The sequence below is a fragment of the Nannospalax galili genome, unplaced genomic scaffold (assembly GCF_000622305.1).
Source record: "Nannospalax galili isolate Female #2095 unplaced genomic scaffold, S.galili_v1.0 scaffold156, whole genome shotgun sequence".
NCBI lineage: Eukaryota > Metazoa > Chordata > Mammalia > Rodentia > Spalacidae > Nannospalax > Nannospalax galili.
The window spans coordinates 531,417-545,015 of NW_008337625.1; the positions used below are offsets into that span (position 1 = coordinate 531,417).

Consider the following 13,599-nt stretch of genomic DNA (forward strand, 5'->3'; position numbering starts at 1 on the left):
ACACATTTTTAAATTTAATTTATTTATTTTTATATTATGTGTATAAGCGTTATGCCTGCATGTGTGTAAGTGCACCCATGTTGTGCAGCGCCAGCAGAGGACAGAAGAAGGTATCAGATCCCCTGGAACTGGAGTTAAGGTTGGTTCGTAGCCGCCATGTGGGTGTTGGGAATCGAACCTGGATCCTCTGCAAGAGCAGTCAGTGCTCTTAACAGCTGAGCCATCTTTCCAGCCCTGCACATACTTATTTTTATTGTATGTGTATATGATGTGTGTATGCCTCCAAGCACATGTGGAGAGTGCAACTTGAGGGAGTCGGATCTCTCCTTCCACCATGTGGGCTCTGGGGCTAGAACTTGGGTCTTATGTGATCGGCACCTTTATCCACTCAGCCATCTCTCTAGCCCATACGGTGCTTTATTATCGTTATTTGGTTATTTGTGAGACTAGAGTTCTGGCTGTTTAGCCCAGGCTGGCCTCATTGTCTTAAGTTTCAGGCCAGACTGGTCTACATAGCAAGTTCCAGGCCAGTTTTATGTGTATCAACGCTGACAGTGATTTCATCTCCACCTCCTGAGTGCTAACATTCTAGGCATGTGCCTCAGTTGGCCCAACAGGTTTAAAAATCACAACCACCATAGCCCTTGTGTTTTAATAATAGGGCTCTGAAGATGGCTTGAAAGAGAAAAATGAAATAATTGCCCGACTAGAAGAAAAAACGAATAAAATCACTGCGGCCATGAGGCAGCTGGAGCAGAGGTACAGCATCTCCGTATGTGTTCTTTCCCCTCTGTCCCCTCTCTTCATTCACCTCTGACACCTGTCAGAAAACCAAGCAGCACAGCCTCCTTAGGGCCCATTTTTTGTTTCCGCTGAGCCAGGTTTTGCTTCATTTTAGTTGCTGCATGGAATCAAGTTGCCTTATGTTACACTGATTCATCTTGAGTTGCTCTCTTGTAGACATTTTTAAAAGGTTAATACCTGCAAACTCACGTCATTCTATGACATAAAACCTAACACGAAGACCTTGGAAAGAGTGAGGTGCCGGGCAGAGTCTGAGTGGGGATGGTCCCAGTGGTTTCTATGCTGAGTAACTGTCGGTCCTCACTGTTCCCATCTCTGTCTGAAGATTCCAGCCAGTAGTTTGGTAGTTTGGCTTCTTTGAGCTTAGGCCCCTCAGTCTAACCTGAGATCTGATTTTATTGAGATTAAATTCTTTGATATTGGCATTTCTCACTTTTTACTGTTGGAAAATGTGATGTATCCATTGCTCTGTCATGGTGGTGTCAACATGTGTCTTGTCATTACTTTCTTTGAACTTATGAAAAACATAACTATTAATGCTTTACTGACATGAATATTCTTTTATTGACATCCTTTCTTCTTTTTTCTTTTTTCTTTCTTCTTTTTTGTTTTCTTTATCCCCATTTTTACACTTTGGACATCTTTATTACCTTTTTCTGTCTTTGATTTCTGTCCATCCCATTATGAAGTGACAATGATTTGTTAACTCAGACTAGGACAATAGCAATGTCACTGGTGAAATGTGCCACTAGTGACCCTCAGGACCAGTACAAGCTGGTCAAAGACATTTCCTTCTGAAACCAATTGGACCACAGGGGAACCCATTCTTTTATGATACAGTAAATGGAAAAGAATCTATGCTATCCCATATTGCCTAAGGGCCTTAGGAACCCTGCACGTTTTGTGGTTGACTGCTGTGGTATACATTGCCATTGGGCAGAGCAAGTGCACTGGGCTCCCTGAAATACATTCCTCAACCTTGTGCACAAGGGCAGATTTGAGTATCAGCCACATGGAGGGCAGGATTTTCAAACACAGTTTTATCTTTTTAGCTACTTTTTGATGGAAAGCGTATAAACTTTTGGTTTCATGCTGTGTTGGCAGATATTTCCTCCCCCATTGACATACTCTTGGCCTAATGGCTCCCTTACTTTTTTCGGGGGGGTGGGCATGGTCGCGATGTAGCCCTGGCTGGCCTAGAGTTTGCAATGTAGACCAGGCTGACCTGGAACTCAGAGTTCCGCCTGCCTCTGTCTCCTGAATGTGGGAATTAAAGGCGTCCACCACCGTGTCCAGCTCCTTACTGATTTTTTAAAATACTTTTTCAAGGCAACTTCTAACCCAGGTTGGCTGTCGCCCTGGGCTTCAGCATCTGTTTTCTAGTTCCCTTTGCCCTCTTGTGTAATAGCACAACTGCAAGGCCTACCTCACTTTTACTTTACTTCCTGTAACCTTAGAGAAAAAAGCTTGAGTCCACCCCTACTGCCTTAATGTTTTAATTTAAATTTAAACCTAGAGGTAACTTAAGTGTTCTTTCCTTAGAAGCTTTTTATATTCCTGGGGTGTTGTCCCACTAGAACGTTTTTGAGGCACATAAGAAGAGGCAGGAGGGTTTTTTTTGTTGTTGTTAGTTGAACAGAAATAGAAATTTATTTCTCTTGTGATTCCTTACAAAGAGTTAATGTTCCTTGAACCCTGGGAAATATTTTCTTATAAAATATTGAAAATAAGCCTCCTAAATCTTAATGGCCAAGATTAAGGCAAGAAGTGGAACCCAGGAAAAGCAATGTCATAAATAAAAACAGAAAAAAATGAGGCTCCCAACAGTTTAAGCTGATTTTTATTATTCAGTGTTGAGAAATAAAAATTATCTTTAGGGAATGATGATGCCAACTAGCATTAAATTCTTTTTGAATCTTATATAAATCTATATATACATACACACATAAATATATAATACAGCTTTGGCATAGTTTTAGCAATTGCATAAACATCTTCGAGGAAGGACTCTGTTGTTATTGGAGTAACTGTCACTCTTCGCTCTTGGCCTTGTAGCACACTTGACTCCTGGCGTTCACATCTTAGCATCACATATAAGAGGTGGCGTCTTCACCTACTACAGACCTAAACACTCTGCTTTTCATGGTTTTGTAAAAAGGCAGTAACATACCTAGCTATATGTTGAAATTTGATTCATTATGCTATGATGGTAAAGGCTGTATTGCTTTGCATTAATTATGAACAAGAAATAAAGCAAATTTGAAGATACTATTCTGGGCGTATTATGTCATATTGGAAAAAAGAAATCACAAAGCTATTTCTAGACATTGTGTGGCTCTTTCATGTTTGAGTTTGTGAGTTCTCCCCCAGACTTTGTTTTCATTTAGAAATGTTTCTATTTCCCCATTTTTCTTTTATTTGTCTTCTTCACCCTTTTACACCCTAGTTCTAGCCTCAGTTTTACCCAAAGTTGATTTGAATTACACCAGATTGCAGCAAGCAGAGAAGGCGCAAACAGATGTGGAAGATGAGGACGAGAGATACGTCCAAGAACACCTGAGCCAGTCCGACAGCCTGCAGAGACAGATCTCGCAGAAGGAGAAGCAGCTGTGAGTGTTCTGCTCCTGGAAACAAATACTGACATGAGCTCTACACTGTGTAATGGCAGAATGCCCAGATTTCTATTTAATAATGCCAGCTAGTGTGTGTACTTAAAAAAAAAAAGTTTGTGTTTGTGAGATGTGGGAGATGGCTCAGTGGTGTGGGAGATGGGGAAGATGGCTTAGTGGTATGGTAAAGGCACCTGCCACTGAGAATAATGACCTGAATTCAATTCTGGGACCCACACAGTGGAAGGAGAGAACTGATTTCCACAAGTTGTCTTCTGATCTCCACACATGCACCACGGCCCATACATGTGCCCCCCTCCAAATAAATAAGTAAATAAATAAATAAATAAGTAAATAAAAATAAAATCTAATTGAAAAAGAATCGGGTTAGGGATTTACTTCAGTGGTGGAGCACTCCCCCTAGCATTGGGGAGGACTTGAGTTCAACCCTCAGAACGATACACACACGCACACACACACACACACACACACACACACACACACACGAATGGAGCACTCCCCTTAGCATTGGGGAGGACTTGAGTTCAACCCTCAGAACGATACACACACACACACACACACACACACACACACACACGAAACAAATTGAAAATGTCAGCGATAACACTTAGTATTTACTCCCTTTATTATTTTATTTTGTCTTTTTGAGACAGGGTCTCCCTGTAGCTCTAGCTGGCCTGGAACTTGGTATATAGATCAGGCTGGCCTCGAACTCACAGAAATCCACCTGCCTCTGCCTCCCAATTCTGGGATTAAAGGCATGCGCTACCATGCCCATCTGTTATTTATTTTTTTGAGACAGGGTCTCCTTGTAGCCACAGCTAGCCTGGAACTCACTATGTAGACCAGATTGGCCTCAATTCCAGAGAGAGCCACCTGCCTATGTCTCCTGAGTACTGGCATTTGAAGACCCGGGCCACCATGCTTGACTGTAAAGTATCTTTTTAAAAAGATGTGTGTGTGTAATCACATGGAGGCTAGAGGACAACCTGGGGAGTCATCCTCAGGAATTCCATCCACCTTCTTTGAGACAGGGTCTCTCATTGGCTGGAGCATGCCAGTTAGGCTACACTGGCTGGCCAGTAAGCCCCAGGATCCTCCTGTCTCTCCCTGCCCAGCTCTGAGGCTACAGACTTATCTTATGTGTCCCAGGCTGGCCTAGCACTCCTTGTGTAAGCAAGGATGACTTTGAACTTCTGATCTTCCTGCCCTACCTCCTGAGTGCCAGCATTATAGGTGTGTGCCATCATGTCTGGCTTATGTGGTGCTGGGGAATCAAACCCAGGGCCTTGTATATGCTAAATAAATGCTCTACTCTGAGCTCCCATCCCCAGCCCGTTCTTTTCTTTTTAAAGATTTTTGAAATTATGTGTAGTTGTGTGTGTGTCTGTGTGCATATTATGTGTATAAGTGCTAGTAGAGACCAAACAGGTCATCAAGGCCCCGGAGCTAGAATTACAGGTAGTTATGAGCTGCCAGATACAGGTGCTAGGAGTTGAATTTAGGTCTGCAAGAGTAGCACCTGCTCTTAATTATATAGTCATGTCTTCAGCTCCCTGTTGTTTTCATTTATTTATTTATTATTTATTTATTGTATTGCCTGCATGTATGGAAGTGTAGCATGTGTGCAGTGCTCACGGAGGTCAGAAAAGGTCATTGGATCCTCTGGAACTGGAATTAGAAAGGATGTTAGCCACCATGTGGGTGCTGGGACTTGAACCTGGGTCCTCTGCAAGAGCAGCCAGGGCTCTTTACTGCTGAGCCGTCTCTTCTCCCTCCCCTGTTTTCTTTTAATAACAAAAACAGTGCATATTTACTGGGAGGAAACATATTACTGATACTTGTAAAAACTAAAATGCTTCGTCAGTGTGCATCACTCCTGAGATACTCCTCTATGGACTATGTACTTTGCAAACTCTTTTCTGGGGCTCAGAACTCATTGGTAGAATATGGGCCTATTATGTGCAAGGCCCAAGTTCAAGTCCCAGCGCCACAAAATGAAGAAACAAAAACAAATATACACTTATACATGATTTAATTTTTTTAGCAAAGTTTTAATTACATTTTTTGTGCACATGGGTGTGTATGTATGTGGCATGCATGTGCCAGGCTTGTGCATGTGGAAGTTAGAGAACTTGTGGGAGCTGGTTCTCGCCTTCCATCATGGGCGACTTGGGGATTGAACTTGAGTCAATCACAGGCTTAGCAGCAAGTGTCTTTACCTACAGAGCCATCTTAGTGGCCCTTTAATTTTATTTTTAAAGTGTACTCATAGTTGACAGACTATCTGCAAACATTTTAAACATTTTTTTTTTTTGAAACCAGGTTTTGCTACGTAGCCCATGTTGGCTACTTAAGTGGAGCAAGAGGATCAGAAGTTCAAGGTTATCTTTGGTTACATAGCAAGTTTGAGGCCAGCTTGGGATGAGACCCTGTCTTTAATAAAAAAAAAAGTCTGTGCTCTGAATTTATTTGCCAAAAAATATTTTAAAAATTTTTTTATTTAGCATTTTTATTTTATGTGTATGCGTGTATTGCCTGCATGTAGGTCTGGGAATGGCTTCAAATGTAGCTCAGAGCTCTATGCTGTTAACCTGGACATGTGAAGATAAGAAGGGAATCTTCCAGCCTTATGTTATTCCTTCATTGCCGAACCTGAGTCTTCTGGAAGAACAACCACTGTTCTTAACTGCTGAGCCATCTCTCCAGCCCTGCCAAAAAATATTTATAAAAGAAAATATTGGGACAGGGAATTGAATATGAGCAAAGTACGATGATACATGTGTATGAAAATGTCATCTTGAAACCCATTTTGTCCACTAAAATAATTAAACCTAATTAGCACCTTTCACCATGATGCTTATATGCCTACACTGTACAGTTGGCCATGTTTACAAAGAATGTTAGGGGCTAGAGAGATGACTCAGCAGTTAAGAGCACTGGCTGCTCTCTTGAAGAGGACCCAGGATTGGTTCCCAGCACCCACGTGGCAGCTAACAATCATCTCCAGTTCCAGGGGACCTGATGCCCTTTTCTGACCTCTGCAGGCAGTGCACAACACAGGTACACTTACACACGTGCAGGCAATACACTCATATACATAAAATAAAAATAATTTTAAAAATTTGGGCTGGACATGGTGGCGCACGCCTTTAATCCCAGAGGCAGGCGGATCTCTGTGAGTTCAAGGCCAGCCTGGTCTACATAGTGAGTTCCAGGACAGCTGGGGCTACATGGAGACCCTGTCTCAAAAAGACAAAAAATAAAAATTAAAAAATAAAGAATTCTAGAGAGAGATGGATGTAGGAAAGGAACAGTAAGAGGGAGGGAAGGAAGAGGGAGATCTTCAGGGGGAAGCAGTGGGATCTGTGGGACAGAAGGGGGTTATTTGGGGGCTGATGGAGGAACAGCTAGAGGTGGCAAGGGGACTAAAAGGGATGACTAGCGGAGTGTGATGACATACTATGTATGTCATAGTGAAGTGTCACTTTGTATGATAACTTAAGCTAATAACAGTGAATAAGAGAGCCAGGGGTGGTGGAACACACCTTATAATCCTAGCACCTGGAGGATGGAGTAGAGGCAGGAAGAAGGGGATTTGAGGGCTACCCTTGGCTACATGAGACCCTATCTCAAAAATCAAAAAAATAATAATCTGTGGTGAGTGAAAGGTAGCAAACAAAGAAAAGGAAAACATCTGAGGGAATGCTACAAAGGAGATGCAGGCATTAAGGGTACATCCGACCACTCACTAAAGACGCAGGGTTAAGGGGTACATCCGACTGTCAGAGGAGAAAGATACTGGCGTTAAGGCATACATCCAACTGTCAGTTAAAGATGCTGGCATTAAGGGGTACATCTGACTATCGGGAGAAGCAGCACTGACCTGCTGTTATTCATCATTCAAGGGCGCAGCTGGAAACGGATCTGAAGATTGAGAAGGAGTGGAGACAGACTTTGCAGGAAGATATCCTAAAGGAGAAAGGCGTCTTATCTCATCTGAGAAATGAGACCCAACAAATCGTTAATCTTAAAAAAGTAAATAGTGGTAAAAACTTTCACTATTATATCTTGATAAATGTTAACTTTCTTTTTGTTTTGGTTTGGTTTTTTGGTTTTATTTGAAACGGGGCCTCAAACTGTAGCCCATGCTGGCCTGGAACTCTATGTAGCAATCCTCTGTGTGGCAATCCTCCTGTCTCAGCCTCTGGAGTTTACAGGTATGAGCCACCCACCATGCCTAGCTTCTTAGCTTATTTTAAAAGATACTTTTAGAGCTGGGGATGGTTCAGTTAGTAAGCACTTGCAGGACTTGAGTTCAATTACCAGAAACCACATAAAAATGTGGAGTTGAGAAGGTAGGCATGCTGGCAAGTGTCTTTAAATCTCAGAACTCTGGGAGCTGAGGCAGGTGGGTGGATCTCTGCAAGATCAAGGCCAGCCTGCTCTGCATTGTGAGTTCTAGGCCAGCTGAGGCTACAGGGAAACTCTGTCTCAAAAAACAAAACCAAAACCAAAAGATACTTTATATAATTTACATTTATACAAGGAAACAAGATCTACTACTCATCCTACGGATTATCAGTAGGGAGACTGAATGGAAGAGAGCTGATACACAGAGCAGCCAAGAAGTTTCTTAGGAGAAACTGTGGTAGGCACACCTGGGTAGGCAAAGGCAAGAGGTGTGGGGGTTTAGGAGTAACCTAGGCTATATAATGAATTCCAGGTCAATTTGAGCTACATTAACAAGATACTGTCTCGGAAACAAAGCTCAAGGATATGTATGCCTTCTTATTTAATGGCATGTACATAATTGCATGCATATATACACACACACACATAGACACACACTCATAAAATGGAATGTATATATACATATACACAAATAGAGTTTGTTTTTTTCTGTTAAATTGTATTTTCTGTCTCTTGTTGTTTCGAAGGAATTCCTTAAGCTCCAGGATGAAAATCAGCAGTTGAAAAACATCTATCAGGAACAAGAACAAGCTCTTCGTGAACTTGGCAACAAACTTAGCGAGTAATTCCTTTTTTCCCTTCAACTAAATACTCACTGACTTTTGGAAAAGATATGAATGTACTGACCAACTATACAGAAAGATTTAAGTACATGAAAAAGATAGGAAGAGCTAGCTTTGTGGGGGAGTAGAGGTGTTTTTATGTCTTCAAGGGTTTAGTCTCATGTTAATACAGTGTGATCTTGTAATAAAATGTCTTTGGGGGCACTGGAGAGATGGCTCAGTGGTTAAAAACACTGGTTGCTCTTGCAGAGGACCCAGGTTTGATTCCTAGTACCCTACATGGCGGCTAACAACCATCCATAACTACAGTTCTGGGGGATCCAAGTCCTTTTCTGACCTCTGTGGACATTGCATGACATGAGTGCACTTATACACATGCAAGCAGTATACTCATACATATAAAATTAGAATAAAATAAAATATTAAAATGTTACTGGAATTCTATGAAGAAGGGAACCAGGTGCCTATAAGCTCAGCACTTGGGAGGGAGAGGCAGGAAGGTCAGGATGTTCAAGGTCATCCTCAGCTACGCATAGAGTTCATGACCAAAAATAGGCTGGGCTTTATTTTTGTGTATGTGTCATATGGGTTGGGGGTGCCCTCGAGGCTAGAAGAGGGTGTCAGATCTCCAGGAGCTGGAGTTATAGGTGGTTCTGAGCTGCCATATGGGTGCTGGGAACTGAACTTTGCAGGAGCAGTCAGTGCTCTTAACTACTGAGCCATCTCTCCAGGTCCAACACATTTCTTTTTTCTTTTTTTTCTTTCTTTTTTTTTTTTTTTTTTTTTTTTTTTTCTTGGAACGACAGGGTGTCCCTTGTAGCCCTGGCTGGCCAGGAACTATATTGACAAAACTGGCCTTGATCTCACAGGGATATGCCTGCCTCTGCCTCCTGAGTGCTGAGATTAAAGGTCTGTGCTACCACCCAGCCAACACTTAGATTTCTATACTTCTTGTTCCATTCATTACTATTTTGAAATAAGTCAAACCAGTAAATTCCCTAGCCACACAGGACATTAAAATGTTTTTTTTTTTGGTGGTAGTGAGGGATAGAGATTAGATGAGCACTTTGGTTTTTCTGTTTTGATGCTGGGATGGAACCCAGCATGCTGTTCCACTGAGCTATAACCCCGGCCTGAATCAGCACTTTGCTTTCTTTTTTTAAAAAGTGTGGGTTTTTTTGTTTTGTTTTTGGGTTTTTTTTTTTTTGGGGGGGGGGGTCTTTTTGGGGTAGGGGCTCCCTGCAGCCCCAGCTGTCCTGGAACTCACTATGTAGACCAGGCTGGCCTTTAACTCAGAGATCTGCCTGCTTCTGCCTCCCAGGTACTGGGAAAATGATTTTCTATGAGTTTTAACTTACATGTACGATGTGCACCACATGTGCACCAGAAGGAGACATCAGTTCCTCTGGAACTGGCATTAAGGGGCAGTGGTGAGCTGGCATACAGGCACTGTGAACCAGGTCCTCCGCAAAAGCAGCCAGTGCTCAACTGCTGAACCATCTTTCCAGCCCCCTGGATCGGCACTTTTTAACCTTTACTCATTTGCCAAAACAGTCATTCCAAAATAAAAAATACAAAAAAATTCACTGCTTAGCCAGGATGGCCTTTAACTTCTGATCCTGCAGCTATGTGCCACCATACCCAGTTTATGTGGTGCTAGGGACTGTACCCAGGGCTTTGCACATGCCCTCTCACACACAATAAAGTTTTTAAAAATCAAATTGTAAGCTGGGCGTGGTAGCACATCCTGTAGTCCCAGCACTTGAGAGGCAGAGGCAGGTGGATCTCTGTGAGTTTGAGGCCAGCCTAGTCTACATAGTGAGTTCCAGGCCAGCTGGGGCTACAGGGATACCCTGTTTCAAAAAAAAAAAAAAGATTAAAAAAACCTCAAAAATCAAATTGTAGAGTGAGAGACTGTCTCAAACAAAAAACATAAATAAATAAAAGAAAAACAAGAGGCAGAGGCAGGCAGATCTCTGTGAGTTCAAGGCCATCCTGGTCTACATAGTGAATTCCAGGCTAGCTGGGCTACAGGGAGACCCTGTCTCAAAAAAAAACCAAAAGCAAAAACAAACAAAAACAAAATACAAAACCAAGTTGTACAAATCTGGAAGCATTCAGTTTTGCTTTAGAATAGTTAGAAAAATAGGAAAATAGCCCACTAGCCAGCAGGATTTCATAGCCTATGAAAAAAATGAATACCTTTCTAATAAATTATTAGGTATTTTAGCCAGGTATGGTGCTGCACACCTTTAATCCCAGCACTCGGGAGGCAGAGGCAGGCGGATCTCTGTGAGTTCAAGGCCAGCCTGGTCTACATAGTGAGTTCCAGGACAGCTGGGGCTACAGGGAGACCCTGCTTCAAAAAGGCCAAAAAAAAAAAAAAAAAAAAAAATTTGGACATCTTATTGTTTTTAGGTCCAAACTTAAGATAGAAGATATAAAAGAAGCCAACAAAGCCTTACAGGTGAGTAATGTTTTCCCAAGGAAAAAGCTCCAGAAGGTGCCATCTATAGGTGTGTGGAGGTGGAGGTGTTGATTCCCCAGCACCAGAAGGTGACATCTGTAGGTGTGTGGAGGCTGGGGTGTTGGGAAGGACCTGGTTTGATTCCCCAGCACCAAAGGGTGGAAATGTCCAAGGTATATCTAATGAAGCCCAGGATATAGTGCATCATTGACTGGAACTTGGACAATGTGAGGTGTGGATGCGCTCCTCTCTGTGGTGTTATAGTACCATCTCTAGTCTTACTGACATATTTTCAGAAGGTGGGAAAGTCGCACTATCTTCTACAATATTTACCTAGCTTCTGATGTATCTGCTAAGGGGTATATTAGTATTGATGACAATTTACCTTAGAAATATGCTTCACATCCATGCAAATTGTGGCACGGTAAGTTTTGCTCTGAAGAACTCCAGTTTCCATACCACTGTTACTGTTTATTACTTAGTAGTTCTTAAGTTTTAGAAAGTTACGTGTCCTCACTGACCCTCAATTTTTCCTAAAATGGGCTTCTGATATGCATAGGACTGCTCTGTTGAACAGGTTATTATGTATAAAGGTGGTTGGAACCTATGATATGTGTGGTAGGTAGCACCTATCTGTAATCCCAGCACTCATGAAGACTGAGGCAGGAGGATTTCCAGTTCAAGGCCAACCTAGGCTACACAGCAATTCCTTTTCTCAAAAATAGTAACAAGGCCAGGCATGGTGGTGCACACCTTTAGTCTCGCACTCTGAGGCAGAAGGATCTGTTTGCCTGGTCTACATAGCGAGTTCCAACCACTAGAACTACACAATGGAACCTTGTCAAGTACTAGTCCTAAAAAGACTTAAAATAAAAACTATTTGTCATATGTTCCCTTACCTTAAACCCACCCTAACCCTTGCACCAGAAGGAACCACTGATGTCAGTTCTCTGAGCTGTTTCTTCTGGCTTCTCTCTGTATGCAAAGTAACATGCAATTCATGTTTTTCTTTTTCCTTTTTGTAGTGCTAGAAATCAACCCTGGGGCCTGGTGCATGCTAGGCAAGCACTGTGCTAACCATACTGCCAGCATGTTCCTCTGATTCATCAGTTTCCCACCCAGTTATCAATGCGGTGGATTCATTTCTCATCTTTCTCTGTGTCCTTCTGGTATAATGTGTTTTGTAGGATGCTTCATTGTGTATTTTTCATCATGACTGTTTTAAATGTTGATCCTTGGTGGGCCCAAGATCTTCTTTATGGAGCTGAAGTGATGGCTCAGTGTAAGACTTTACACATCAGAATATGCCTTAATGGGGGCTGGAGAGATGGCTCAGCGGTTAAAAACACTGGTTGTTCTTGCAGAAGACCCGGGTTCAAATCCCAGCACCCACATGGCAGCTAACAACTGTCCGTAACTCCAGTCCCAGGGGGCCCGACAGCCTCTTCTCACCTCCGCGGGCATTGCATGACATGGGTGCACTTACCTATGTGCAGGCAATACACACATACACAAAAAATTTTGAAAAATTTAAGAAAACAATATGCCTTAATGTTTTCATGCATCTTTAGGTAAGTTTTCACTGTCATTCTTGGTGTTTCTGACTTTGCACATTATTATTCATCCTTTTTTTCCTACTAGGGTCTGGTTTGGCTCAAAGACAAAGAAGCAACACACTGTAAGCTTTGCGAAAAGGAATTCTCACTCTCGAAGAGAAAGGTAAGAGGTGGAAAACGAGCCCCAAATCTTGTCAACAAAAATGGCTTCTAACTCATTTCTCAATTTTTCCACTTAATAGCACCACTGTAGAAACTGCGGGGAAATTTTCTGCAATGCCTGCTCTGACAATGAACTGCCTTTGCCTTCTTCACCAAAGCCAGTACGAGTTTGTGATTCCTGTCACGCAATGCTCATTCAGAGGTGCTCGTCTAATTTGCCATGACTCCCAGAACCTAATCTTGCAGAAGTCCCTGCAGTCAATGTACCACATGCACAAAGCATCCCGATTGCAAATGGCTTTCAGCTGGTATTGGTACCAGTTAACCTTCCATGACCTCAGCTTGTGGGGATTTTAAGTTGTATGAGTTAATATTTAGTTCCCTCATTGTTACTCAGAATTTACCACAGCATGCATTATGTGGAACAATCATGTAACCCTTCAACGAAAGGCCAGACAGCACAGCTAACACGCATTTGCCTTATCTTGAGAGGCCTTCTTAAAACAAGGCTTCGGATTGTTTCCTTCTGAACTGTCAGGTTAGCACTTGATGGTGCCTATAAACCTCTTAATGCACTTTAAAGCTTCATAGTTCTTAAAGACTGGAGATGCATTGACTTTATATAAGCATTAGTATTTCAACGCAACATTTTTTTTGAGACAAGATCTCATAGTTACCCAGTCTCACCTGGACTCCGTTACCTTCCTGCCTCAGCCTTTCAAGTGCTGGGATTCTCTGTGTGCCACTACACTTACCCTGTAGGTCTTCCATCATTTTAAGATTCCAATTTAATTTATTTGCTTGCTCTTCTCCTTCCTACAATGGAAAAGGTCCACATTTTATTCCACACATTTCTTTTTGGTCTTTTCTAAACCAGCCATTGTGCTTGCCCACTCTTCATATGGTGGGTTAAGATGCCACTGATCTAACCTCCTTCTTCTTCT

The 13,599-nt window shown here is 42.2% G+C and overlaps 1 protein-coding gene across 1 annotated transcript in view; it reads left to right on the forward strand.

Moving 5' to 3' along the window:
- Positions 1-13,599, forward strand: part of Rufy2 (RUN and FYVE domain containing 2) — a gene marked incomplete in the record, with an annotated part of 33,004 nt that extends 19,405 nt beyond the window's left edge. The window contains 7 exon segments of the mRNA XM_008832648.3: positions 662-759; positions 3,294-3,413; positions 7,343-7,472; positions 8,375-8,469; positions 10,889-10,937; positions 12,579-12,656; positions 12,736-13,599. Of these exon segments, the coding sequence (XP_008830870.1) occupies positions 662-759; positions 3,294-3,413; positions 7,343-7,472; positions 8,375-8,469; positions 10,889-10,937; positions 12,579-12,656; positions 12,736-12,879 (714 nt within the window).